General features: G+C 38.2%; 6 protein-coding genes across 7 annotated transcripts; 4 read left to right on the plus strand and 2 right to left on the minus strand.

The window, feature by feature from the left end:
- The first annotated feature begins 603 nt into the window (after positions 1 to 603).
- Positions 604 to 4046, plus strand: LOC116021675 (HIPL1 protein-like). The gene is made up of 7 exons (XM_031262138.1): positions 604 to 1028; positions 1127 to 1284; positions 1456 to 2256; positions 2340 to 2559; positions 2662 to 2840; positions 3020 to 3261; positions 3403 to 4046. The coding sequence occupies exons 1-7, from the start codon at positions 935 to 937 to the stop codon at positions 3809 to 3811; spliced, it is 2103 nt and encodes a 700-aa protein (XP_031117998.1). The 5' UTR covers positions 604 to 934; the 3' UTR covers positions 3812 to 4046.
- Positions 4047 to 5008: 962 nt separating this feature from the next.
- On the plus strand, positions 5009 to 12454 carry LOC116022343 (DDT domain-containing protein DDR4-like). The gene is made up of 12 exons (XM_031263024.1): positions 5009 to 6125; positions 6216 to 6326; positions 8398 to 8484; positions 8588 to 8625; positions 8721 to 8802; positions 9710 to 9816; positions 9990 to 10146; positions 10390 to 10482; positions 10557 to 10680; positions 10760 to 10802; positions 10987 to 11172; positions 11256 to 12454. The coding sequence occupies exons 1-12, from the start codon at positions 5598 to 5600 to the stop codon at positions 12043 to 12045; spliced, it is 2346 nt and encodes a 781-aa protein (XP_031118884.1). The 5' UTR covers positions 5009 to 5597; the 3' UTR covers positions 12046 to 12454.
- Positions 12455 to 12583: 129 nt separating this feature from the next.
- On the minus strand, positions 12584 to 14220 carry LOC116022918. 2 transcript variants are annotated; one of them, XM_031263831.1, is made up of 3 exons: positions 14081 to 14220; positions 13005 to 13989; positions 12584 to 12900 (listed from the first exon to the last, which is right to left on the minus strand). In XM_031263831.1, the coding sequence occupies exons 1-2, from the start codon at positions 14132 to 14134 to the stop codon at positions 13054 to 13056; spliced, it is 990 nt and encodes a 329-aa protein (XP_031119691.1). In that variant the 5' UTR covers positions 14135 to 14220; the 3' UTR covers positions 12584 to 12900; positions 13005 to 13053. The 2 variants fall into 2 exon arrangements, with proteins under 2 accessions (XP_031119691.1, XP_031119690.1); XM_031263830.1 differs by having other exon boundaries at positions 12584 to 13989.
- A 281-nt stretch (positions 14221 to 14501) lies between these two features.
- LOC116023749 (hydroxyproline O-galactosyltransferase GALT6-like) lies at positions 14502 to 17397 on the minus strand. The gene is made up of 7 exons (XM_031264758.1): positions 16566 to 17397; positions 16019 to 16272; positions 15606 to 15896; positions 15364 to 15492; positions 15109 to 15282; positions 14816 to 14923; positions 14502 to 14738 (listed from the first exon to the last, which is right to left on the minus strand). The coding sequence occupies exons 1-7, from the start codon at positions 17395 to 17397 to the stop codon at positions 14529 to 14531; spliced, it is 1998 nt and encodes a 665-aa protein (XP_031120618.1). The 3' UTR covers positions 14502 to 14528.
- A 2498-nt stretch (positions 17398 to 19895) lies between these two features.
- LOC116023750 (transcription factor MYB35-like) lies at positions 19896 to 21286 on the plus strand. Its single transcript, XM_031264759.1, has 2 exons — positions 19896 to 20025; positions 20140 to 21286. The coding sequence occupies exons 1-2, from the start codon at positions 19896 to 19898 to the stop codon at positions 21063 to 21065; spliced, it is 1056 nt and encodes a 351-aa protein (XP_031120619.1). The 3' UTR covers positions 21066 to 21286.
- Positions 21287 to 21936: 650 nt separating this feature from the next.
- Positions 21937 to 23261, plus strand: LOC116021577. The gene is made up of 2 exons (XM_031262012.1): positions 21937 to 22736; positions 22914 to 23261. Exons 1-2 carry the CDS (start codon positions 22035 to 22037, stop codon positions 23067 to 23069), a joined length of 858 nt encoding a protein of 285 aa, XP_031117872.1. The 5' UTR covers positions 21937 to 22034; the 3' UTR covers positions 23070 to 23261.
- The last annotated feature ends 163 nt before the right edge of the window (positions 23262 to 23424 follow it).

Here is a 23424-nt window from a genome sequence, read left to right on the forward strand (position 1 = left end):
GATTACTTGTTTATGTGCCTATTCTCCGGCGTTTTCCACTTTCCCATTCTTAACATACCAATTCGTCATGGGTTCCCACTCTTTAACATACCAATTCGTCATGGGTTCCCACTCATATAGTCATATGCGCATAAGCAGCAAGAGTTGACTCTACGTCTTATCCATTTATCTATTTTGTTTTCACAGCTTTGAAGTTTATTATGGAACAAAGTAATGTGGTGTTTGGTTGGGACTTTTGCATCCTACTATAAATTTTAATTAATTAATTAATTATTTATTTATTTTGATTCTATTTTTTTTATTTACTACCAAACAAAGTGCTTCTTTCTACAAACGTATTATCATTAAAAGTATTTGATTCCTATTATCATTCCGATTTTAATATTTGAACTAAACACACCCTAAATGTGTACACTGGACCCTAGATAACAACCAAGATTCATTCAACCAGCCTGCTGCGGCGGCCTGCTGGTTTTCCCCAACTACTCAATATTTTATTATTACTTTGCCAATGAATGTTTATGTAATAGGAAAGTCAACGTTGTGCACTGCCCTCTTGATAATTGATATCCCAAACCAGCTGACAAAAGAAAATTTTAAAGGCCATCCTGATCTAAAAAAGTTCAATCTTGACAAGGACAGGGAAAAGAAAATGGTCAAAGTAAACTCTTTGTGCCCGTTTGAAAAGTTTTGAGCTCACAAAAGATTTATGAGGCAGTTGTCTCTGTTAGGTGATTGAGAATTTTTGGTTTGAAGTTGAAGGAAGGATTCTTATTTTGCCTTTTCTGGGTGAATCGAAAGTGATGTTATATGGAGGGAGAAGTGGGATTTTGTCATTTATTGAAAACAGTCTTGCTAGAGTAGTTGACAAACCAACAGGTCATTATATTGTGCTTGTGCTGTAGCCTTGGACTTGGTTTCTCAGTTTGCAGCAATGAAAGGAAGTCACTTCATCATCGTTTTCCTCTTGCTCAACTTTCTCCACCTTCTTCTCCCTGTCTTTCCACTTCCTTTATGCTCCAACTCAGGTCAGGATTACATATATTTTACTCTTTCATGGAATTCTATGAAATTATATCTCTGTTGTTTCTAATATGATGTTATGTTTTTCTTGCTTGTGCTATAGAGGCCCCCTTACCCCACAAGGATCCTTTGAAATTCTGCCCTTACAATGGAACTTCATGCTGCAACTCTGCTGATGATTCGCGCATCCAGAAGCAGTTTCAAGTGATGAACATCTCGAATTCTGCTTGTGCTGCTCTTGTCAAATCTGTTCTTTGTGCTGTAAGAATCTAATTAGTTTATTGATATATATATAGCAAAGATGATGGATCATAGATTGCACCGAACTTTCAAGCTTGCTTTTAGCCAATAATCCCTGAGCTTAGCATTCACAATATATAATTATGAACTTTTGAGACTGTATTTAGTTATGTACCTTTACTCCATTTACAGGAATGTGATAAATTTTCAGCTGAGCTTTTCAGAATTAGTTCTGTTCCTCGGCAAGTTCCTGTGCTCTGTAACTCTTCTACAGCTTCATCAGTCTCAACCCAAACTATCAAAGACACAAACGACTTCTGTTCGAAAGTGTGGACAGCTTGCCAGAATGCATCGATAACAAATTCACCCTTTGCTGCTTCCTTAAAAGGTCAAGTTCCGGCACCTGTGAAGTCCAATGTTACAAAACTGATGGATCTCTGGCAGTCAGAAGCAGATTTCTGTAATGTGTTTGGTGGGGCATCTGGTGATGGATCAGTATGCTTTGATGGTGAGCCTGTTGCCCTAAATAGCACTGCTCCCCCGAGTCCTCCAGGTGGTCTGTGCCTTGAGAGAATAGGAAATAATGCTTACCTTAATATGGCTGCTCATCCTGATGGCTCCAATCGCGCTTTTTTCTCAAACCAGGAAGGCAAAATTTGGTTAGCTACCATACCTGAGGTTGGTTCAGGAGGATCATTGGAGCTTGATGAAGCCAGTCCTTTCGTCGATCTAAGTGATGAAGTTCACTTTGATACTCAATTTGGATTAATGGGGATTGCGTTTCATCCCAAGTTTTCACAGAATGGCCGGTTCTTTGCTTCATTCAACTGCGATAAGCAAAAGTGGCCTGGATGTGCAGGAAGGTGTGCTTGTAACTCAGATGTCAATTGTGACCCTTCAAAACTGCCTCCTGATAGTGGTGCCCAGCCTTGCCAATACCAAACTGTTGTAGCTGAATTTACAGCTAACGGGACAGCCCCGCAGCCTTCTGAGGTATTAATTGGTCAAGAAACTTGTTTCTACTTCATTACATTTCTTTGAATCATCACAATGAACTTTGGGTTATTTTCTTTCAGGCAAAAAGTGCCAATGCCCATGAAGTCAGAAGGATATTTACTATGGGTCTTCCATTTACTTCTCATCATGGAGGCCAGATTCTTTTTGGACCTGATGGATATTTGTACTTCATGATGGGGGATGGTGGTGGTGCAGGTTCCTCAGATCCATACAATTTTGCACAGAACAAAAAATCACTGCTCGGAAAGATTATGAGGCTTGATATTGATAACGTCCCAAGTAAGTTAGTATTCCAGTTGTTGCTCAGCAATGTTGGAAAGCTTTTTCCTCCAATTCTTAATTGATCCCTTTATCTTTACATGTGTTTACCTGCTATTCCAGGTGCAACAGAAGTCGCCAAACTTGGCCTATGGGGAAACTACTCTATCCCCAAGGATAATCCTTACACTGACGACAAAGAACTGCAGCCAGAAATATGGGCCCTTGGGTTTCAAAATCCTTGGCGCTGTAGTTTTGATTCTGCAAGGCCATCCTATTTCATATGCGCGGATGTTGGGCAGGTATTTATAAAACTACCAGTCTTCTCAGCATTAGGCCAAATGTCCTTGTTCCATGAAAAGCACTTTCTTGACTTGAGAATCCATCTTGTTGCATTTTTCAATCCCTAGCCTACTTTTGATTCTGAGTTTCTGTGATTGGATTTTTTGTTCATATTCTTGAGCTTTAATTTATCCCATAGGATCATTATGAAGAGGTAGATTTAGTCACAAAGGGTGGGAACTATGGCTGGCGCGTTTATGAAGGCCCCTTTCGGTTTACTCCTCCAATGTCACCTGGAGGAAACACATCTGTGGACTCCATAACCCCAATTTTCCCAGTAATGGGATACAATCACTCTGATGTAAACAAGAATATTGGGTCTGCATCGATCACAGGTGGATACTTCTATCGGTCCACGACTGATCCTTGCATGTATGGAAGGTGAGCTAATTACTATTAGTACTGAATCAGCCATTTGCATATCCAATTCACCAAAGAATTACGAGAACATGTTCATGTGGTATTTCTTGGATGCAAACATGCCATTTTAAGGTTATTATAACTATACAATTGGATATGCAGGTATTTGTATGCAGATCTTTATGGAGGTGCAATCTGGGCAGGGAGTGAAACCCCAGAGGACAGTGGAGTTTTCAACCCTACCCTGATTTCTTTTGCCTGTTCTCATGATTCACCCATGAATTGCAGCCTGGTTCCAGGAAGCTCAGTTCCTGCACTGGGCTACATTTTTTCATTTGGGGAAGATAACAATAAGGACATTTACATCTTAGCCAGCAGTGGAGTTTACAGGGTTGTTCCTCCTAGTAAGTGCAATATTAGTTGCTCCAAGGAAAACACTTCTGCTGTTCCTAGTACACAAGGTAGTAGTGGTCCTGTTTCTTCCCCACCATCTGAAGCAACCCTCTCTGCAGGGCTGTACAACAATTTGGTAGTGCTGCTGTTGTCTCTTTGTTTGCTATTGGTGTTCTGAGCCCACTCCCGCGAAAAAGTCTAATGCTTTGAGGTGCTTTTTAATCACGGTGTAAATTTGAAATGTTCTTGTAAAGTTTATCAGTATCAAATATTGTGTCGAGTTATTGTACAAGATTTTCTACGACATTACATGCAAGATTTTGTTACTGGAGTGTGTAACTCTTCTTTAAACTTGCAAACTTGATAAAATTTGTGTATACAGTGCACAGGCTTAACAGTGATTGTTTTAGTGATGATTGATGAACAAAGTTGCAAGTTTTGGAGGTTTTCTCGAGCAATATCCAAGCATATACTAGTTCAAATTTAGTCAAATTCAAATACATAGTAAGATACCTAATAGGTAATAGACTAATAGGGCGAGTTTGAGTTTTAATGTGGCTTATCATCAAAATTTAGGGTACATTGATTTTAGATTTTAAAAGTACATGAATATTGCTTAGATCCCTTGTAGATTTGCCTAGTAGTTGCACTAAATTGACTTTTGGACTTTGACAACTGAGTCATATGCATATTTCTATTTTAAACCTAGTTATTTATGACGAATAATGAATATAAAATATTTTATTACAATGTTATGAGAAGAAGACAACTTTTTTGAAAAAAAAATAATTTTGTTACTATCTTGTTTAAAATAGGTCATTATAATATGTTTAATATACACTATTGTGTATGGGTAGCAAATATTCATAATTTAGTGTTTAGGAAGTGATCTAAGTAAAATTGTCCGTCAAGAAAGTAATAAAGTAGTTGTACAAAATGATAAGAATCACATTTAAATTTAAGCCTCACAAAAATATAATCATTAAATTCAAGTGTTTTCAGGTGACGCTCGTATATTCTTATTGACAAGTTGATAACATATATGGTGCATTAAATGACATTCAATGCTATGTTGGTTACGCGTGCTATACAAATTCGAGTATCAAGTTTTGATCACTGTCTTTGAATCAAATTGTGTCAATTTACTGTATTGAAATTATTAAAAAATGATATGATATCAAATTTGAAATTGGAAACTAATGGCTAATCATACAATATATAAACAAATAGTGGGAGTACAATTTTGGTTTCTAACAATCATTAGACATTAGACTTATAGAGGTCATTGATATGGCACAGGGTTTCCAATGAACAAGGGGACAACAGAGACTAGGAATGATATTATTTGGGTTGAAGTTGAAGGGATGAAAAAGGGTCCTCCCTCACATCTCTCAGTCTTGAGTCTTGCATTACACAACCTAGTACTCTTTAGTTGACTACTAAGTTTCTTCTGTGATCTGTCCAAAGGCTTCTCGGACACCAAACCCCAATCTCCAGAGTAAACCCAAACTTCAAATTTGCTCTTTTTTCTTACAAAATTTAACCACAAGATTCACTGAAATCTCAAATTCCACACATTATTACCCTTCTTGTTCACTTTTTACCCACCCTTTCTGTCTTTCAAGAAATACCCAGTTTCAGTTTCCCCCAATTCCAATACCCATAAAAAACCTGACCTTTATTCGTATTTTTCATCATCATTATAAATTATTATTATCCACTTTTTTTCTGATTATCGGATCATACTTTCGCTCTTCACTTCCCTCTTCTCGTGTTTCTTGAATACGGGAAAATAAATTGGAATTTTGAGGATATATTTTCTTGATAATTTGTCAAAGTTCATATTTTTTTTGGGCGAAAACCCCCTTGCCTTTTCTTCTTAAGGGCTTGTTGCTTGTTGTTCTGTGCAACCTCATGATCTCTCCGGTGTACCCTCCGTAGACCGTCCTCTCTCCGATCCCGTCATGTCCTCCGACCAACAACCCTCTGCTTCTTCTCCGATCCATTCGCAGAACCCGACCGGCCTGAGCTCCGATAACAAGGTGGAGAGCAGGAGCTCGGCCAACAGCAACCAAACTAATAGCGCCAAGAATAATGGGAACAATGATAGTAATAGCAATCATTTTGTAGTTAGGAGGGAGAGGCCGGCTAGGGAATGCACCAAACGGGCGGCTGCACGGCTGCAGGCGGCCGCGGCCGCCGAGGCTGATGCGGAAGCGGCGGCAAAGGAGCGGAGGAAGAAGGCCGCCGCTAGGAAGGAGAGGTTGGCTGCTAGGCTGCTGAGGGAGGAAGAGGAGGAGGAGGAGGAGAAGTCTAATGGGAGTGAGGAGGATGAGGAGGGAGTGGAAGGGGAGGATGGGTCACCCTCTTCGTCCCGCCAGCAATGTGGTAAGGTTGTGACTCCTCTGGTTGGAGAGCCAGAGCCTTCACAGTTGCCACGGTGGAACCTCCGCTCCATGTGGCAGTTAGCTTCTATACTCAATTTCTTGAATGTATGTACATGAACCTAGAAAGTCTGCAACTTTATAATGAAATATAGTGTTCTCAGGCTAATGCTTTCTTGCTTTATTTTGTGGTGTTAGGTTTTTAGACCTTTGTTGAACATTAAAGCAGAGTTCTCAGTGGAGGAATTTGAAACTGCTTTGATTACACCCAATAATACTCTTGCAGACATACACATACCACTAATGAAGGTCAGTGTGCTTTTGTTTTCTGAGCCTAAAAGTTAATTCTTTCAAGATTTGTATGCACTCTCAGGTGCTTATGGTAACATGGTACTTGTGGTAGTTATAGTGTAGTGTCTGCTGTTGTTTGCTATGGATCATTTCAAAGGTTGTGTGCATTTTCTATGGTTTGGAATTGCATTTCTATTGCATGTTGCACAACTGCAGCCTTAAGAAAAAGGGTCGGTTCTTTAGATAATCTTAACATTTTAGTCATTCCTCTTATTAGCTTTTCCATAGCATGTATCAAGTGAGCTGTGAGGGTAATGCAGCCATTATCCTCTGCTAGTTTATTGTATTCCACAGAGTGTCAGTGGCATTGGTTGTAAGAAGATGATGTGATAAAAAACTGTATGGGTTACTTGACTAGTTTCTTTGGTCATGATCACATTACATACTCTGTTGAGTCTCAACCTAAGTATAGATTGTAATTACTGATCAAGGTGTAACTTCTCCATTAGATGCTTTGAGGAAATTGCTAAGATTGCTGTAGAGTTGTTGGCATCAAATGGTGGAATGGTATTTGGCATTTTCCACTTTGAATGAATTATGATGCCTGCATATGGAAGAGAACTTTATCAGGAATCAGGATTGTCCGTCACTCAGTTGAGATGCTATCTTTAGGCAAAGAGCCAAATATCCCATGAGGCTCATTTAGTAGGTGACAAATGTAGGGAAAGTTCAATTTTTGTAAAATCAATTGTGGTTAATGTCATCTTCACATTTCAATATGTGTGTAATCTTTCTTTTAGAAATTTGATGCATACTTTTGCTCATATCGTAATACACTGATGAAGGTGCCGTTTTATATGAAGTAGATGTGGGATGATGATAAAATATGGAGAATATAGAAAATCCTCATACTCCATAGAAAAGCATGGGACTAATGTTATTTGAGAAAAAAACTTGATTACTGCCTTTTAAGTTAAAAATAGTGACTGAGCTTAAGTCCTTACTAGGCTGTATGGTTAAGGGGAAACTGGGAAAGTAAAGCAAGAAGTATCTGGAGGTGAAGGATGAAGTTACGTTCTCAAAATCTTAATTTTCTTATATCATTTCTATAATGGATGCTACTCTTTATACATATATTTATAAATGAATTCTAATCATGCATGACCAGGAAAAACTAGTACCTGAAGATAAAAAGTTTTTCATATCCAAGCACAACACTATTACCATTTCTCTAGGTGTGGATATAGTATATGCTATAGTTTGCTCAAATCTTGTTTTTAGTAACTTTTAGTATACTAGCAAAGCATTTTACACTCTAGTCCATTTTTTCATGTGGTAAACATATGAGTTAGACGAGCTCAAAGCCTCAAATTGGATTTGTAATTGGTATTAGATATCCATGATATTGTTGGTGCTTGTTTGGCCTGTCTTGAGCTTGCTGAGAAATAATTTTCTTTAGAAAGCCTCAACTTTGGTGCTTCTTAAAAAAGATGCCTTTTCCTGATATAAAGTTAAACAGCCATGAAAGTTTTTTTTTCTTTGTTTTTAGTGCTTGGTCTAGTTTATTATTTTTAGAGTAGATATGCTCCTAAATAAGCTGGGGCAAACAAGCACTTAGTCTGCAGCACATGCTTTCTATTTGCTCTGTTTTTACATTTGGTCAATTTTTTTAACTTAACCAACTTTGAGCAAGTCTGCCTTTGCTCCACTTTAACTTTCACTGTGTACAAGATTACAATGAGAAGATTTAAAAATGTTACTTTATACCTGGTTTCTTGTTCTTCACATTTTACTTCTTCAAAATATAGTTCAGTGCTGTTTCTGGGAATTCTTGCTTAGTATATTTCCTTACTAAGATTACATTTTATAGATGCAAGAAAAAAAGAAGAAGAAAAAGAGAGTCCACATTGAATGCAGCGTTCTTTGATTTGAGTTGCATCAATTCTCTGATGCTGATATGTGCATATAGTGTGTATCACTGGTTAAAAGTTTTATGATACTTTTATTGTATCTTTACTACTAATTCTCTCTACATTGTTGAGTTGCTGCTTTAGGCATCTCATTAGCTTTGCTTCCTTGATTTCCATAGGCAATCCCTCCTGTTACTCGAATGGCTCTTGGACGCCATACTTGGGTAACTGTTTTATGCAGAAAATTAAGAGATTGGTGGCATTGGGTAAGTTGACTATCACACTGAAGCGACTTGCAAACTTGTGAAGAACCATATGTAAGGTTCTATGCTGCTTACCTTTCCTGTTGATTAACCTTATGTATTGCAGGTTGCAGAGGGGGAAGTTCCTATAGTTGCATCACATGGGTGAGTAACCACAAGTTTGAAGTTTCTAACTCCAAAGATAATTAATTATTATTTTTTTTCCCCACTTTATATATGTGAGTTTTGTTAAAATTTAGGGCTGAGGTTGATGCTTACAATACACTAGATCCTGCTGTCCGTGTGGTTATTCTGAAAGCATTATGTGATATTCGTGTTGAGGTACAGTACAGTCACATTTGAACTATATTTCACTTCTGATTCCTTGTTGGCTTGAGTTTTTCCTAGATAGATAAGGTTGATCACTATTAGAGATTATCATAAGTTTCAAACTTGGGTAGAAATAAATGAAATAATTGCCACTGCTGATTAATCCTTCTATTCAGTAAAAGGAGTAATTATTTGATAGTGTGTTTGTAACAGTGACTTAATTTAGCTCTCATTAATCTTTATTGCTAATCGCTTTTTATTGTATCCTCTTCTATACTAGTACAACTCAATAAATTTCATAAATATTAGTAGTATTAAATTTGTATGACAATGGGAGAGGGGAGAGAGAAATAACGAGAAAAAAGAAGAAAGGAAAAGAAAAAGAATATATTATTGAAATGCCAAACTTTTCCTTTTCTATTTATCAACAAATTGGTTGCAAATCAATTGGGATCTAATTGAAACCAATGTCATACCTGGATCAATATTTATGACCAAATTGAAACTGAACTTATACTTTTGAGACCAAAAAAGAAAATTTCTCCTAATGTAACTATAAATTTTCTGGGTTTTCCCCATATGGTTTTTGGCTCAAAAACTATTTCAACACCCTATCAAATGCCATATTGTTGTTAGTAATTCTCTTAAAGAAAATAAAGGTACCATAGTAATATGTTTTTCTATGACTGTACATAAACATACAGAAGAGGGTGTTGACGATGTTAATCCTTTAAATTCTTGCAACGGATGTGTTAAAAGAGGTTAAAGCCAGTAAGCCACTTATGCATTGCACTCATGACAATTTGTGTATCAGCCAGAATAGCTATATAACCATCTCTTGTTTTTCCCTTTTCACTTAAGTCTGCCTCTTAGAGTTGCTGATTGTATGAAATTCCAATATTCTTGGCTTATTTTGCAGCAAGAAGATATACGTAACTATATCGATGAGTCCCTAAAACAAGGTTTTCAACTTTCATTATTCCGCAAACAACGAATAGGTGGTGATTCGCATGGAATCTCTTATTGGTATGTCATCTTGCTTGCAATTTAGGGGACTTTTTCTATGCTCGGTGCAGCAAATTTTGTTGTATAGAGAAAACTTTCTTTTCATTAAGCATAGAGTACACTTCTTACTTCTGGTGAACACTATATGCTGCTTAGATGTGAAAACACTTCAGCTGCATCCTGTTGTAATTTAGGTATGAAGATGATCCCGTGATTGGTCATCGACTTTACCGAGAGATTAGAAAAGTTGAGGTGAAGAAAGGGAAGGGGAAAAATGTACCACCTATTCCTAACTCATGTTATCAGTGGGAAACTGTCGCAACTAGTTTGGACGAATTCCAGGATGTTTCTGTAAGTAACTTGTTTTTTTTTTTTTTTTTTCAAAGATGAATGGTTGTTCCCTATATTTATCAACTGAAATACAGAACTGAAAATGGAAGGCTCCTATAGTTGTACTTATCTTTTGTTGGAATTTTAAGAATCACTATAGTACTGCATAATGCTTTTGTTGTACATGACTACTCCTGTCCCTTCAACTGTCCTTTCTGCAAAGTCCTGTCTCATTGCTGGCTATGTTACACCTTCAATTTGCAGGAGAAACTCTTTTCGAGTTCAAATAGAACAGAAATTTCTGTTGGGAAAAAGTTGAAAAATGACATGCTTCCTGAGGTTGAGAAGGTCCACAAGGTACGGTTTGTTTTCTTGAATCAACTCTCACCTTTTCTGAGTTCCTTCAATTTGATGTTTACCTTTTTCTTCAGAAAAAAGAGAAATTGTTGAAGAAGCAGCACAGGCAAGCTTTGATGCTTGACAATATGATTAATATGGATGGCCTTCTTGCTGGGCGCTCTCTTCGTGATCGAAAGCCCGTGACCTACACTTTTGGTTGGTCAAATAAACTATATATTTTTCATGTGAGGCTAAGTAACATCTGACATCTAATGATATACTGGCTTTGTGGCAGATGATTATGATAGATCAATCAACGAGGCCATCAAAGTAACCAAGTATGGATCTTATGACCTACAATTCTCTGCTGTTTTTGAATATTGTGGTTTAAGACTTTAACCAATATCATTCTGTTCTTAGTTTATTCCCTTTTCTAATTTCCCTCATTTCAAATATATATATAAGAGCATTTGTTGAAGATTATACAGACCAGATTAACTATTTAAAAACGTTTTATTTCAGAAAGAAGCAGCCATCCCCAGATCCAAATCTCAGAAGGGACTCTTCTTTGAAACATGAAGATACTGCAAATGGTAGATGGGCAGGTCCTTCTGAATTTACACACGTGTCTTTCAAATTACACTCTCCCAAGTCACCTGAAAACGATGGAATTGACAATTACCATGAAGCTGAACCACTAGACCGCGGGTATTTCCTCCTTCGAGACATTGAAATCTGTTTTTACTTTTACTTGCAAGCATAAACTGACTTGTTGGCCTTATTCTGTTTAGGAACCGACAAAGGCATAAACCTCAACGGTATTCTACCCAAGAGTTTGTTGAAGCAATATCTGATAATGATGCAGACTTCGACAGTGATGATGATATAGTTGGTGAAGTTGTATATGATGAAGAATATCTAAGGAGACGGAAAAAGCGGAGGAAGATGTCAAGTAGCTCAGAAGGAGATGAAGAGTACCACTGGGATGAAGAAAATATTGAAGAAGAAGAAGAGGAAGATGAAGATGAAGATTCCTTAAGTGCAAGTGAGGATAGCGATGAGCCCCAAAAGTTCAAGAAACTGCCCGGGCGCACTAGGAGGGAAAGTAAATTGAGGTCCGTTGGTTCGCTCCAGTCAGGTTTAAGACGTAGTAATAGAGCAACAAGAAACCGTATCAACTATAAACAGTACGAGCTGTCAGATTCTGAGAACGAATCGATGAAACCTGAGACATCAAATGCTTCAGATGAGCACTACAATGCCACTGATAATGAGAACGAGAATGATAATGCTGACTCCTCATCTGAAAGTGCAGAGTCGAAGGAAGATGATAACAACGAGGAAATGAAAATCGACCCACATGTCGCCATGCCATCTGAGGAGGCCATAACCAAAGAGGAAGCGGAAGCTGAAGCTGATGCCGATCTGCCAAAGAAACCACCGAGCCCAGATCAAGACGAAGTTGAAGGTGGACAAAAGCGGCACTTTCTTGACCTAAATGAGCTCGCCCCAGGTTCTGGTTTCGACGACGCTCCTCCCAATCCAGAGGTGAAAGACAACGGCGCAGCAGATGACTTTTGATGAAAGTTATCCCCTTTTGTGCTTCTGTTTTGCAGAAGCTGATTGTATGATAATTGACTTATAAATTTTCCAGAGCACCCACTTCAGAGATGGAAGTGATGCATGCATGCAGTAGTGTTCTCTCTTCTCTTGGCAAATTTTAAAATCGGCTATGAGGCTTGCTTGGCAGTTTACTCTTATTATTATGTTTCCTGCTGGGAACAATATGATGATGCTGAGGAATTACTTAGATTCAGTTAGCCATTGTTTTAGTACATCTAAGTTTCAGTCAATGGGGTATGCATGCGAAATTTGTTGCTTCTGAGCTCTGCCTCTTACCCCTATCTCTGTACAATAGCCTTTTAACTTAATATTGTAACAAACATATTCACATTTTTATGCTCAAAATCCTCTCTTTTTTCCCCATTTAGATTCATCGTTACATAATACATTCATCTGCAATACTTCTTCAAACCGACTCCAGTCATATTGTAAGGGTTAAAAGTTGAGAAACTTACTAAGGGCTCGAAGGTGATAAGGCCATTTTCGTACCAAAAAGTAAAACATACATACTTGTTGCTGGTTTTATGTACAAGAAGACAACACACTAAAACATACATACTTGTTGCTGGTTTTATGTACAAGAAGACAACACACTGATCTAATCTAAGATACTAATACTTGAAAGTTCACTGTTCCAAAAATCGGCCGTCTAGGTAGCACTGAGCGCCCCTAGGCGCACGCCTAGAGCCTAACTCAGCCGAGTAACTCAACAGAGTTAATTTAAGAAAAGTAAGAGATATACATATAATATATGACATAGATCTACACATGCACTATTTTTTTATAGGCCCCTTAAGACACAGCCTAAACCCCTTAGAAGCTAGATATACATATAATATATGACATAGATCTACACATGCATTTTTATAGGTCCCCTGGACCCTTTAGAAGCTAGTCCACCCTAGAAGGGCTATCGCCCGACTGGCGCCTAATGCTAGTATGCTTAGAACTAGTAGAGAATTTGTGTTAAGCCCAGGTGCCTTTGAGAAGGGGATTGATGGAAGCAGTCTCCCCGAAAGTTGTGATCAAATCGGAACAGGACTCATCATGGGCTGTTTCACCCTCCACTTCTGTCTTCAGCTCCAATCCCAGTTCATCATCGATGTTATCGGAAGCAGGAATCAGCAGGAACTCACACCCTTCGTAGTTCAAATAGTCCGGTGGGTCGGCGGGATGGTACCTCAGCTGCCCAATTGCAGCCTGCAAATGGGCAGGGAAAATGGCCTTCCTTTTACTCTGCAGCCCTCTGAACTCCCCAGTCCCACGTTGTTCTGGGTTCTTGATTTGTATCAAGAATGAAGCTTCTCTCTTTATGTTTAACTCTTCTTGTGGCTGGTTTTTCTCGTCTGCTGGGGGGAATTCGAGCTTGTAAACTAGATGTGTGTGCATTTTCTTCCCTGGATTATGCCTCAGAATGAGATAAACTCCCTCTCCGGCGGCCCTCGCCGGAGCCACCGTCCGGTGACCTCTGGTTGAAGTGTCGTACTCTTCGCCTTTGAGCGCCGCTTTCACGTCGTCGATCTTGGTAGTCACCATTTCCACGAAACCCCAGTGTGGACGGTGGTTGGATTTCTTGGTCGGGTCTGGAAGAATCTTCTTCCCCATGACGATGAACCGGAGCAACGGCTGCTTTTCAATGTCGACTTCTTGGCACCCATGTCCGCCCTCGATGTGGGACTTATCCTCCTTCTCCGACGTGATATCGCGGGTCGGTTTCTCATCGTCGGTGTGGGCACCCAGCTCCGCTCCTTCCTTCCCGGAGCTCGGTTCTTGCTTCACTTCCACAGCCCGCTCGCCGGACTCCGGACGGAGAACTATGTACAGTCGCTGCACGTCGTCCGTGTCATGCGCTTCTTCCTTGCCGACTTTTGGCCGGAAAAAGAAGAAAATTTCTCCACGTTCCTACAATATTGGCAAAATTGAATTGAATTGCCCAACTTAGGAAAAACCTACGAATTAAGAACGTAAGTCAAAAAAGGAAAGAAAAAAATACCTGAACTTCAACAGAGGAATCGCTTCTTGTCTTAGATTCTTGTCCTTTCCCCATGTTTCTTTCGTGGTCTGCAAAATTCTAGTCCTTCCTGTTTATTTATGGCCGGCGTACGTCCCTTAAATTGTCCACGTAGTCCTTGACGACACGTGGCGTTTCTATAATTTGTACACGATCATCGTCACCCTTAATGAATCTTAAATTCCATTGTTGTAAATCAAAATAAAAATAAATAAATAAATAAATAAATAAATAAATATTAAGAGAGTTGTGTAAATAAAAGTTGATTGAAGCTCAAATTTGTTCCAATTCCACACATAGATTCTATGCTAAGTTACACAATTAAGTCAAAGACCATAGGTAAAAAAATGAATGAATTTCAAGGACTTGTATTCTCTAAATAGCAAAATGTGTGTGATATACTACTGTGTTGTCTATCATAAATGAAGTGTCATCTCATGTTGCAGCATATGGGCTTTCCCAGTTTCTGCAAATTGTTCCACAGGCACATAATCTGGCGAGGAGATTGGTAGTGAGCTGTGTAATAATCTTGTATGCACCCAGATTGGCAGAACTTTAAACTGTGTACATATTCCACTGGTTTTGTGCTGTTAAAACTCTCTACCCACATTCCCATGCTCACATCCTCCATCTTGAACAGCTGAAATTCACAGAATAACAGCATGTTAGAAGGTGCAGAACTGCAGATGGGAAATGGAGATCCAAGGGAATAGTTACCTTCAGCTTGTGTCTCTTGAATTTGGAGACTATAAAGTGCGCGATATCTGATGAAATCATGTATCCAGGCCCATTCGCGTAAGGCGGATAAACTTCTTCAGGCCATTCCTGATGATACACATACATTTGCAGTTCAGTTGATTGCAGAAACAAGCCAGAGACCAAAATGGCAGACATAATATAAACATACACACACAATAAACCACGCATGTTCTCAATTTAACTGTTAAAAAGCAGAAGAAATCTCCCCAGTGAAAAAGTTTAGAAGAAAAGGTACAATTTGTATACATTACCTCATATGCAACAGCCCATTTACCACTCCTCAGGGGTCTATGGTAATAATTGATATTTCCAATGTAAAAGCTCATGCTGTCTGGTACTTTGTTCACTTCATTCAGTACTGCATCTAATCTCACAAATGTGTCATCGTCGCACTTCATAATAGCTTTTGCAAATGCAATATGAACCTACAAAACAATCGAACAAAGATTAGTCTGTCTCTCAAGACAAAGCTAATGTGAGTGTAGTGACAATGACACAAAACTCACTGCATATTCACTGATAGCAACTGTTTTCACAACTACAAGGTTGTAACTGTCCATGTATGGAACTATGACAATGTCACCGAAAAATTCTGCTTCTTTCTTCAGCTCCACATTCACCTCTTTTCTTGCATGCTGCCCAAACATCAGATCATCCAAAAATCAAAATGAATTTCACAGGCTCCGATTATGATCCTGCTAAAAGAGGAAATTCAGAATTGACACAAGCTGCATTTGTATTCACCTACCAATGCTACAAAGAATCGAGCTACAACTTTTGAAGATTTGATAAGCCTATGCTGCATCCATGACTTCCTTATAGCCATTCGCTCTGCAAAATGGTTGCCTGTGGAGAGAACACCAATGAATAGTTCCACAGGTCGATCAGGAAGAGGCAGGGCCTTCCACCTGTCTGACAGATCAAGATCTTTCTGAGGAGTAAAACTACGATATGATGTGGGCAAGGAGGTAGCAACTACAGACTCAACTTCGATGTCACCATTCAACCACAAGCCAGTGGCATCCTCAAGTGTAAATCCCTAATGGCATTACATTAATAAGCAAAAGAAAAAAAAAAAAAAAGCCATTAACACAAGTCCAATTTGATCATTCTCTGACAAATTAAACGACTAAATTAAAGGGTATCAAATGTGTATCTTACAGTGTGATATGGAAACGAGGTTACATGCCTCCCATCAACATTCACATGATAACCCTCAACGCCAGCACTAAGGGTTAGTACAAACAACTTGTCCTCTGAAAATGGAAACGACCTACCCAAAGACAGCTTCTCTTTTAGTCCCATTAAACTGTTTGACAACCATGCAGACTTCAATTGTTCAGAATGATAATCATCATCATCATCATCACCATAATCATCTTGAATCCAGCTTTCGCATTTCACCTTTCCATCTACTGTATTATATTGCAACAAGAATTCAATAGAGAAATTCTATAATTTCCCCCTAAACTTCAAAGAGTTCTAAACACCTGTGATAAAAATGCAATCTTGGCACTATTTTCCAACTTATAAGCACCTAATTAACAAGTATCTTACATAACCCAGAACCCTAAACTCAAAACAAAAGAACATAGGACAATCCAAGCCAAATTGGTTAAGTTGTTCTATTACTTGGTAACTACAAGGTTATAATTAAATGAAACTATTAATAACTCAAAATTATTAAAAAGTAAACTCATAATCTTACCAGTTTTCTGATCATTCTTGGATTGCCACCCCTCACAGCGCTGTGCAGTGCCCCACTGCATTCTATAACAAGTGTTGAGCTCAATCACTGGCTTTCCACTAAAATCACCCTTCAACCGAGGATTGAAATGCAGAATTCTGGGCGGTTCCTCGCCGTCAACTGTCTTCAACCCCTGCAACTCCATCATAAACTGCGAAACCATCAAGAATTGACCTTTCTCTAGCGCTGATATCTTGGGGTCGCTCTCTGGGTGCGCTAGTTTAGGCCTCCCCACCACCGTTATGTGCGAGCCCAGAGTGAGCCCACAAGGCAACTCCATCATGTTACCGTTCGTCAAAAGCTCGGCTCCGAACATGGAAACCGAGTCAGGGCAATTCTCTTTTCTGTTGCTGCTCTCCTCCATAACAACTTCTTCTCTCGGCAATTCGAGCTCTTCCCAGAGCTTTCTCCCAGCCTCAAAAGCTACCGCGGCGGACTTCATGATCCCGGCGTATCCGCCTTCTCTGCTCGCATTCAAGAAGCTATCGTCGAACACTATGCTCGATAACGGATGATTCCGAAGCTCTTTGATTCTTCTTTCGGGCGGGAACGGAAAAGGAACGTCCAGTGGGCGATTGGGAGCATCTTTCTCTTCCACGTTCTCTCGGCTGTCGAGCACTTCTGAGCTCAACTGCCCGTTTCCGAAAAGCTCCGGCGAAACTAATCTGAACCCACTTTTGTACACAATGGGAGCTTCTAAACTAACCAAGACCAAATATACAACGCACATCAAAGTCAAAATCTTTACCCCCCATTTTTTCCGACTCAGATACTCAGAGCTTTCCCTCTTCATCGTCAAACTTCTGACCATAATTCCATAAAAAGTGAAAAACAAAAGCAAACTCTTTTCCTCGCCTCGTGATCGTCAATGTAACCGACTTTTCCAGAAGGCGAAACAAATACAATATATGCGTTTCGACCAACCCTTTGTGTGAATGGAGCTCAGAAATCCCATAAAGAATGCTGATCGAGGTTTTAGAGAGGGAGAGAGAGAGGAGTTAGGTTATCAATGCAGAATCAGAGTCCAGAAAGAACTCCCATGGTGGCTGGCCTGCCTGGAACTAAATACGTTTCTTTCTAATTTCCTATTTCTAATAGGCTAATTATTAGAATTCGTTAATTAAAAGGACTTGGAAACATATTTGCCGTGTTCCTCAAAAATTAACCTCCTGCCCAACAAAAAATAGTATTTATAATATGATCATATGAAAAATATAGAATTATATTTAACTAAATAATAAAAACAAATTTGATCCGTATAACACTATTTCTCTATAATAAATATATTCAATGTATACATTCAATATATATGCAAATTTGAATTTTGAATATAATTATATTTACTTGATGGTTTTATGTTATAAGGTGACTACAAGTTAGACATGTATAATATGGCTGTGTTAAGAAATAACATAATAAGGTGAAATGTAAGATAAAACTTGAAAATGAGATGTTAGACAGCTAAGTACCCAATCGACCCATTAATATTTTTCTCTTCTGTAATAAAATAAAATTAAATGAACTAAAAGTGATATTTTGAAAAAAGTCACAATCACCCTCTTACATTATATTCTTGCTATTTTTATAGTTAAACTTGACCTATGTTTTATTATCATTGTAAATGACGTTTTGTGTATATCTCTTCCAACTATTCGTAACCGCTTGAGTCTAGCTTATCCCTATCTAAATAACTTGTCATTAAATTGAATGGCATGCAACATTCGATTTCTTCCTTGGCCACCCTCATTTGATCGCTATCTTGGCCCAAGTCCACCTAGAAGGTTACATAACGTCCAATCCCGCATCAAGTTGTTAACTAGTTCATTTTATTAGTTTAAATTAATTTTTAAAATTACATTAAATATGTGTCTTAAATCTAATTTCTAAATATTGATATTTATGGACAAAAGTATTAATATAATTAGAATTGTAACTATTTATTTTAATTGTTAAAATAATAAAAGAATATGTATTTAAGTCCAATTGGCATAATTATTTTAGGTGGGTGGTTATAACTTAAATAAGAATATTATGTTGAAAAGGCCTTGGTTGCAATTGGTGAACGACCGCCGAGGAATATTGCATTGATCGGAGGATTATGCATAATGTCTAATATTGCGCAGGCATATATATATATATATATATATATATATATATATATATATATATAATTATATATCCACGTAGCATTTTCCTATGATCCACGTCGGCCGTCGGACAATGCCAAATTAACGTCACTCTCCTATATATGCATTGTTCGATATATTCAAGATTGTAGTCTAACGTCCGACAAATGGCTACCGGAATTATGCTTTTTGAAATAATGGCACGGAGAAAAAAGTCGGGTTCTTGTATTCAAGTTCGGTATAGTACAAGGTATTTCTCTTTATTACATAAAACAAATTATTTATATTATTCTCATGAGTAGTGTTCTTGTTGAATTACACTTACAAATCTCAACGATCATTTTGGTGTCATAGTCTATATGTAGTAAACATATACCTGGTAGTAGTGGAAGCGAGCAATGTTGTATCCACCTCTTGAATGGTAGACCGTGAGCCATTTTTGTCCCATAGTATATTGGTATTTTCCCAGTATGAGTATCAGAAATGTGCTGTATAATACATATACCATGTACCCATCAATTCAGATTTATATTAGACATAGAGTTTAATTGAATAACAACTTTTAGTTATTCAGTCTATCCAAACTACTTAGTAAGTCTAATTAACTTGTGCCACTTAATTTAATATATAATATATATTATTAGGGAAAATCTTAGGATACATTCATGCAAAAGGCGTGGGTTGAAGTGGAAATTTAAAAAAAATGATGTTATTTTTTTTTTTTTTTTACATATTTGATTCTTAAATTAGTTGAATCTTTGTTTATAATGATAGTTAGTCTTGTGAAACTTGTGAACACTAAGAGCCTCAAGCTGATGCCCATTTCTTTTATTGTCAACAACAATACTTAATTAGCAAATAATAAAACTATGCTTAACCAAATAATTCACCCAAACTGAACCTGTTAGATACTAATCCTTCTTTATTATTAATGAACTCATCTTTTATAGGACAGATGCATTCCATGCATCATATCATGCATATTTAGTTTAAGGAAACTGATTCTCATGCATTCCTTGCCGCCCTATACTTACTGTATTCTTATATATGTTATTATAGGTATATATATGCACACAACTTCTTGCCTTCATCCTAGCTAGCTCCCTGTATAATTTAATTTTAATTTGTTTATATATTTTTTCATCAGATTTAATTTGTTTAGAAAATGGGAAGGCCTCATGGCAGCTGCACTGAGAAGCTGCCTTCAAGAAGAGGGTTTTGGGATGATGAGTATGATCAAGATGTTTCAAGAACCAAAATAGGTAACTGGACAGCCATTTCCAAGAAAACAGCAGGTATATATGCTCTAAGAAACAAATTAAAACAAAACAAAACAAAACAACTTTAATTTCTGTGTTTTTGTTTTTTATGAACATGATTCTGTTTTTGAGTGAGTGGGTATTGCTCAGGAATGGGTGGGAGAGTTGAGAGGAATAGCAGGGCGCGGTGGAGCAATAATCGTTCTTCGAGGCATGATGTTGATCATCATCATCAACAACAGGATAATAAGTTTAGTCCCCAGGAAGAAGAGCTTATCATCAAGCTTCATGCTACTATTGGGAGCAGGTGGACTATAATTGCACAGCAGCTTCCTGGGAGAACAGACAATGATGTGAAGAATTTGTGGAACACGAAGCTGAAGAAGAAGCTTTCTGCAATGGGGATTGATCCCGTTACACACAAGCCCTTTTCTCAGATTCTTTCGGATTATGGAAACATTGGAGGGTTCCCAACTGCAGGAACTTCCAGCAGGCCGCAATTTGGGACTCTCAACAGGGCTTTAAAGACAACAATAATCCTGTCGAAATCGCAGAAATCATCTGCATCTGCGGCGGATTGCTGCGGTTTTCTGCAGAGTAACAAAAGCAGCGACGATTCTAATCAGTATATGGATCTCCTCTCCGAGCTGCAAGCCATTAAATCCATTACAGAGTCCACGAATTTCTCCTCTGCCCCGGACGCCATTAATATTGTCTCCCCGCCGTCCTCGCTGTCGTCGTCTTCCTCGTTAACTTCCCCGCCTTTAGCCGCCGCAGCTCAAGAAAAAGCAGCCTGTACAGGTTTCAGCTGGTGCGATTTTCTTCTAGAAGATGCATTTCTGCCCCTCAATGTCCAACAAGCTGCTTCAGAAGACTGGGAACCCAAGAATTCCCCTGTGGACCACAATACAAGCCCAGAAGATATCATCAAGATTTCTTCATCTTCTTCCTCATCAAACAACAACCTTGAAGCTGCTGCTTCTTCTTCATCGTTTGTGGAAGCAATGCTGTCGCGCGAAGACGACGACATGTTCTTGGATTTTCCTGGCCTCTCTGAGGAACCATTTTACTACTGATGACCTGCTGGATGGTAAATTAATTAATATTCTCAGACCATCATCATCATTTGTTTGTTCGTTTGTTTTGTCCAAAGGAATTGGAAGGACATGCAGCGGCAACCTTAATTAATTTACATATATACTACCAATCTTTAATTTTGTTTAAGATTAATTTATGAATTCATTTTAATTTATTGGCCGCCTATATTCATATTTAATTTGTACAACTAATAATGAAATGTACTGAGCCTATATGTGTACTAGATCCACGTACTTATTGAGGTTGTCTCCGCCGGGTACATACACAACAAATGACTTTTATTGTTGGAACAAAAAATTAAATTGGATCTGTGCAGTGCCCATAAACAATTATATTCAAGAATGATAACTGCAGTATGTGGGTATACATACAATTCAAATTGCATTCACTGAAGTGGAGTCAAATGATTTTCAGTTCTGAAATCATATATAGCAACCCAACAAATTAAATGTCACTAATATAATATAATGATGAAATAAGCAAATATCTAGTCTCTGCATGTTCAGCTGATCAGTTATCATTACATTATCTCATATGCTCTGATCGGAACTGGGTCATTGGGTTGGGGTTTTAACTTTTAACTTTTTTAGAAAGAATTATCTATTTTGAGACTAATTTGACCACTCTTAATTATATCCAACACACAAATTAATTACTCTATTTTATTATTTATAAACATACCTTATTGTCATTGATTTTAGTGATTAAAATTTTGGAAGGAAAAAAGATAAGACAAATAAGGCACAATTTCCTAATTATCCTCCGCACACGGCGCACTTTAGAACAAAGCAAGACCAGATCTCACTTCATAAGTCCACATCCAATGGCCACTCAACTTTTTACATCATAATAAAATAAAAGGGCTATGCTATCATCATCTATGTACCTCTCCTCTCTCCCATCTCTCTCTCTCTTTCTTTTGCTAACTTATCCCTAAACCAAACAGGATGGCTCACAATACCACCCACAGGCGTAGCTTAGCAGTAGCCATGGATCCCACTCAGAAAAGGCAGCAAAAACAGCCCAAATCCTCCACCACCACCACCACCCACCCCCACCCCCACCCAGATCCCACACTTGCCTCCTCCGCCACCATCCAATGCATCTCAAAACACTTTTCCAATCTCTATTCCAATCATAAACGCCTTTCTGCCTCCTCAAAAGGCTCTGTTGATGCCCATCTTGACTCTTCCTGCCCAGCGTTGACCAAGTCAAAGAGCCAACATGCTAGAAATTTGCACACAGAAGGAGCCCCAATCAAGAAATCTCACAAAGACTCAAACTTTATTATCAAGAGAAGTAACGATGAAATCAAGAAAGCTTCGAAGAAGGAGGAGGCCGATCTTGATGTGAAGAGGGCATATGGGAGTCTGTCAGGGAGTGAAGAGGTGAAGAAGATTCAGAAACAAGTAGTGAAATATGAGGAGGTGAAGAGGGCATCTGTGTCACTAGAAATGGGGGGAGGGAGAAGAAGGTCATTTTCCAGCTCACAGATTGAGTTGGCAGATTTCTTCTCTTGCAATAGTGTGAAGGTTGTTTCAGTGGACATGCCACCATTTATGCAGATTCATGCTGTGGATTGTGCAAGAAAGGTTTATGATAGCTTGGAAAAGTTCACTTCCAAGGCCCTTGCTTTATCCCTCAAAAAGGTAACCATAAAAAAAATGATGTTTTTGAGTTTTGTTGATACAAAAACAAAAAAGAAATTACTGTTGTAGATGTTTCTGGGCAGAACAGACTCACAGAGAAATGGATTTTACATGAAAGTAAATGCAAATGGGTAAATTTGGGTTGTGTGTGATAATGGTTTTGTCTGGATTTTGCAGGAATTTGATGGGGTATATGGACCAGCTTGGCATTGTATAGTAGGGACTAGTTTTGGGTCTTTTGTGACACATTCAGTTGGTGGGTTCATATATTTCTCCATGGATCATAAGCTATATGTACTCTTGTTCAAGACCACTGTACAGAGAGCAGACTGAAAGCTGAAATCTGAGGTGAAATTCCACCATTTTAGCTTCTCAACAGGAGAAAAATTTTAAGAAGATGATAGTTTGTAGTTTGTACATTGGTTTTGTTAAGAAAAGAACTAGATGCTCATTTCCCCTCCTTTATATATATATCAGTTTACAGCAAATTCATCTTAATTAAAGTAATTATTATATTGTTTACAATCTTGATTGTGTCTCATCTGTCATCTGTCATCTGTATTGTCACAACCCAGGCAAACTCAATTAGGTTCATATTGCAATGTGCCAATGTGCAACTACCTTCAGTTCACAAAAAACAATCTTAATATTCATGACAAAAACACAAGAATTGATGTTGATTACATAG

Source organism: Ipomoea triloba, chromosome 6, assembly GCF_003576645.1.
Source record: "Ipomoea triloba cultivar NCNSP0323 chromosome 6, ASM357664v1".
Taxonomy (NCBI): domain Eukaryota; kingdom Viridiplantae; phylum Streptophyta; class Magnoliopsida; order Solanales; family Convolvulaceae; genus Ipomoea; species Ipomoea triloba.

Excerpts from the sequence above, each read along its gene's own strand:
- LOC116023749 (XM_031264758.1), bottom strand. The coding sequence starts at position 17,397 with ATGAAGAGGGAAAGCTCTGAGTATCTGAGTCGGAAAAAATGGGGGGTA. Across the intron at positions 16,273-16,565 it reads CAAGAATGATCAGAAAACTG|TAGATGGAAAGGTGAAATGC; the intron begins GTAAGATTATGA and ends AATATAATACAG. Across the intron at positions 15,283-15,363 it reads TTGCTATCAGTGAATATGCA|GTTCATATTGCATTTGCAAA; the intron begins GTGAGTTTTGTG and ends ATTGTTTTGTAG.
- LOC116023750 (XM_031264759.1), top strand. The coding sequence starts at position 19,896 with ATGGGAAGGCCTCATGGCAGCTGCACTGAGAAGCTGCCTTCAAGAAGA. Across the intron at positions 20,026-20,139 it reads CATTTCCAAGAAAACAGCAG|GAATGGGTGGGAGAGTTGAG; the intron begins GTATATATGCTC and ends GGTATTGCTCAG.
- LOC116021675 (XM_031262138.1), top strand. The coding sequence starts at position 935 with ATGAAAGGAAGTCACTTCATCATCGTTTTCCTCTTGCTCAACTTTCTC. Across the intron at positions 1,285-1,455 it reads TCAAATCTGTTCTTTGTGCT|GAATGTGATAAATTTTCAGC; the intron begins GTAAGAATCTAA and ends CTCCATTTACAG. Across the intron at positions 2,257-2,339 it reads CAGCCCCGCAGCCTTCTGAG|GCAAAAAGTGCCAATGCCCA; the intron begins GTATTAATTGGT and ends ATTTTCTTTCAG.
- LOC116022918 (XM_031263831.1), bottom strand. The coding sequence starts at position 14,134 with ATGGGGAAAGGACAAGAATCTAAGACAAGAAGCGATTCCTCTGTTGAA. Across the intron at positions 13,990-14,080 it reads ATTCCTCTGTTGAAGTTCAG|GAACGTGGAGAAATTTTCTT; the intron begins GTATTTTTTTCT and ends CCAATATTGTAG.
- LOC116021577 (XM_031262012.1), top strand. The coding sequence starts at position 22,035 with ATGGCTCACAATACCACCCACAGGCGTAGCTTAGCAGTAGCCATGGAT. Across the intron at positions 22,737-22,913 it reads TTGCTTTATCCCTCAAAAAG|GAATTTGATGGGGTATATGG; the intron begins GTAACCATAAAA and ends TGGATTTTGCAG.
- LOC116022343 (XM_031263024.1), top strand. The coding sequence starts at position 5,598 with ATGTCCTCCGACCAACAACCCTCTGCTTCTTCTCCGATCCATTCGCAG. Across the intron at positions 6,327-8,397 it reads TACACATACCACTAATGAAG|GCAATCCCTCCTGTTACTCG; the intron begins GTCAGTGTGCTT and ends TGATTTCCATAG. Across the intron at positions 10,147-10,389 it reads ACGAATTCCAGGATGTTTCT|GAGAAACTCTTTTCGAGTTC; the intron begins GTAAGTAACTTG and ends TTCAATTTGCAG.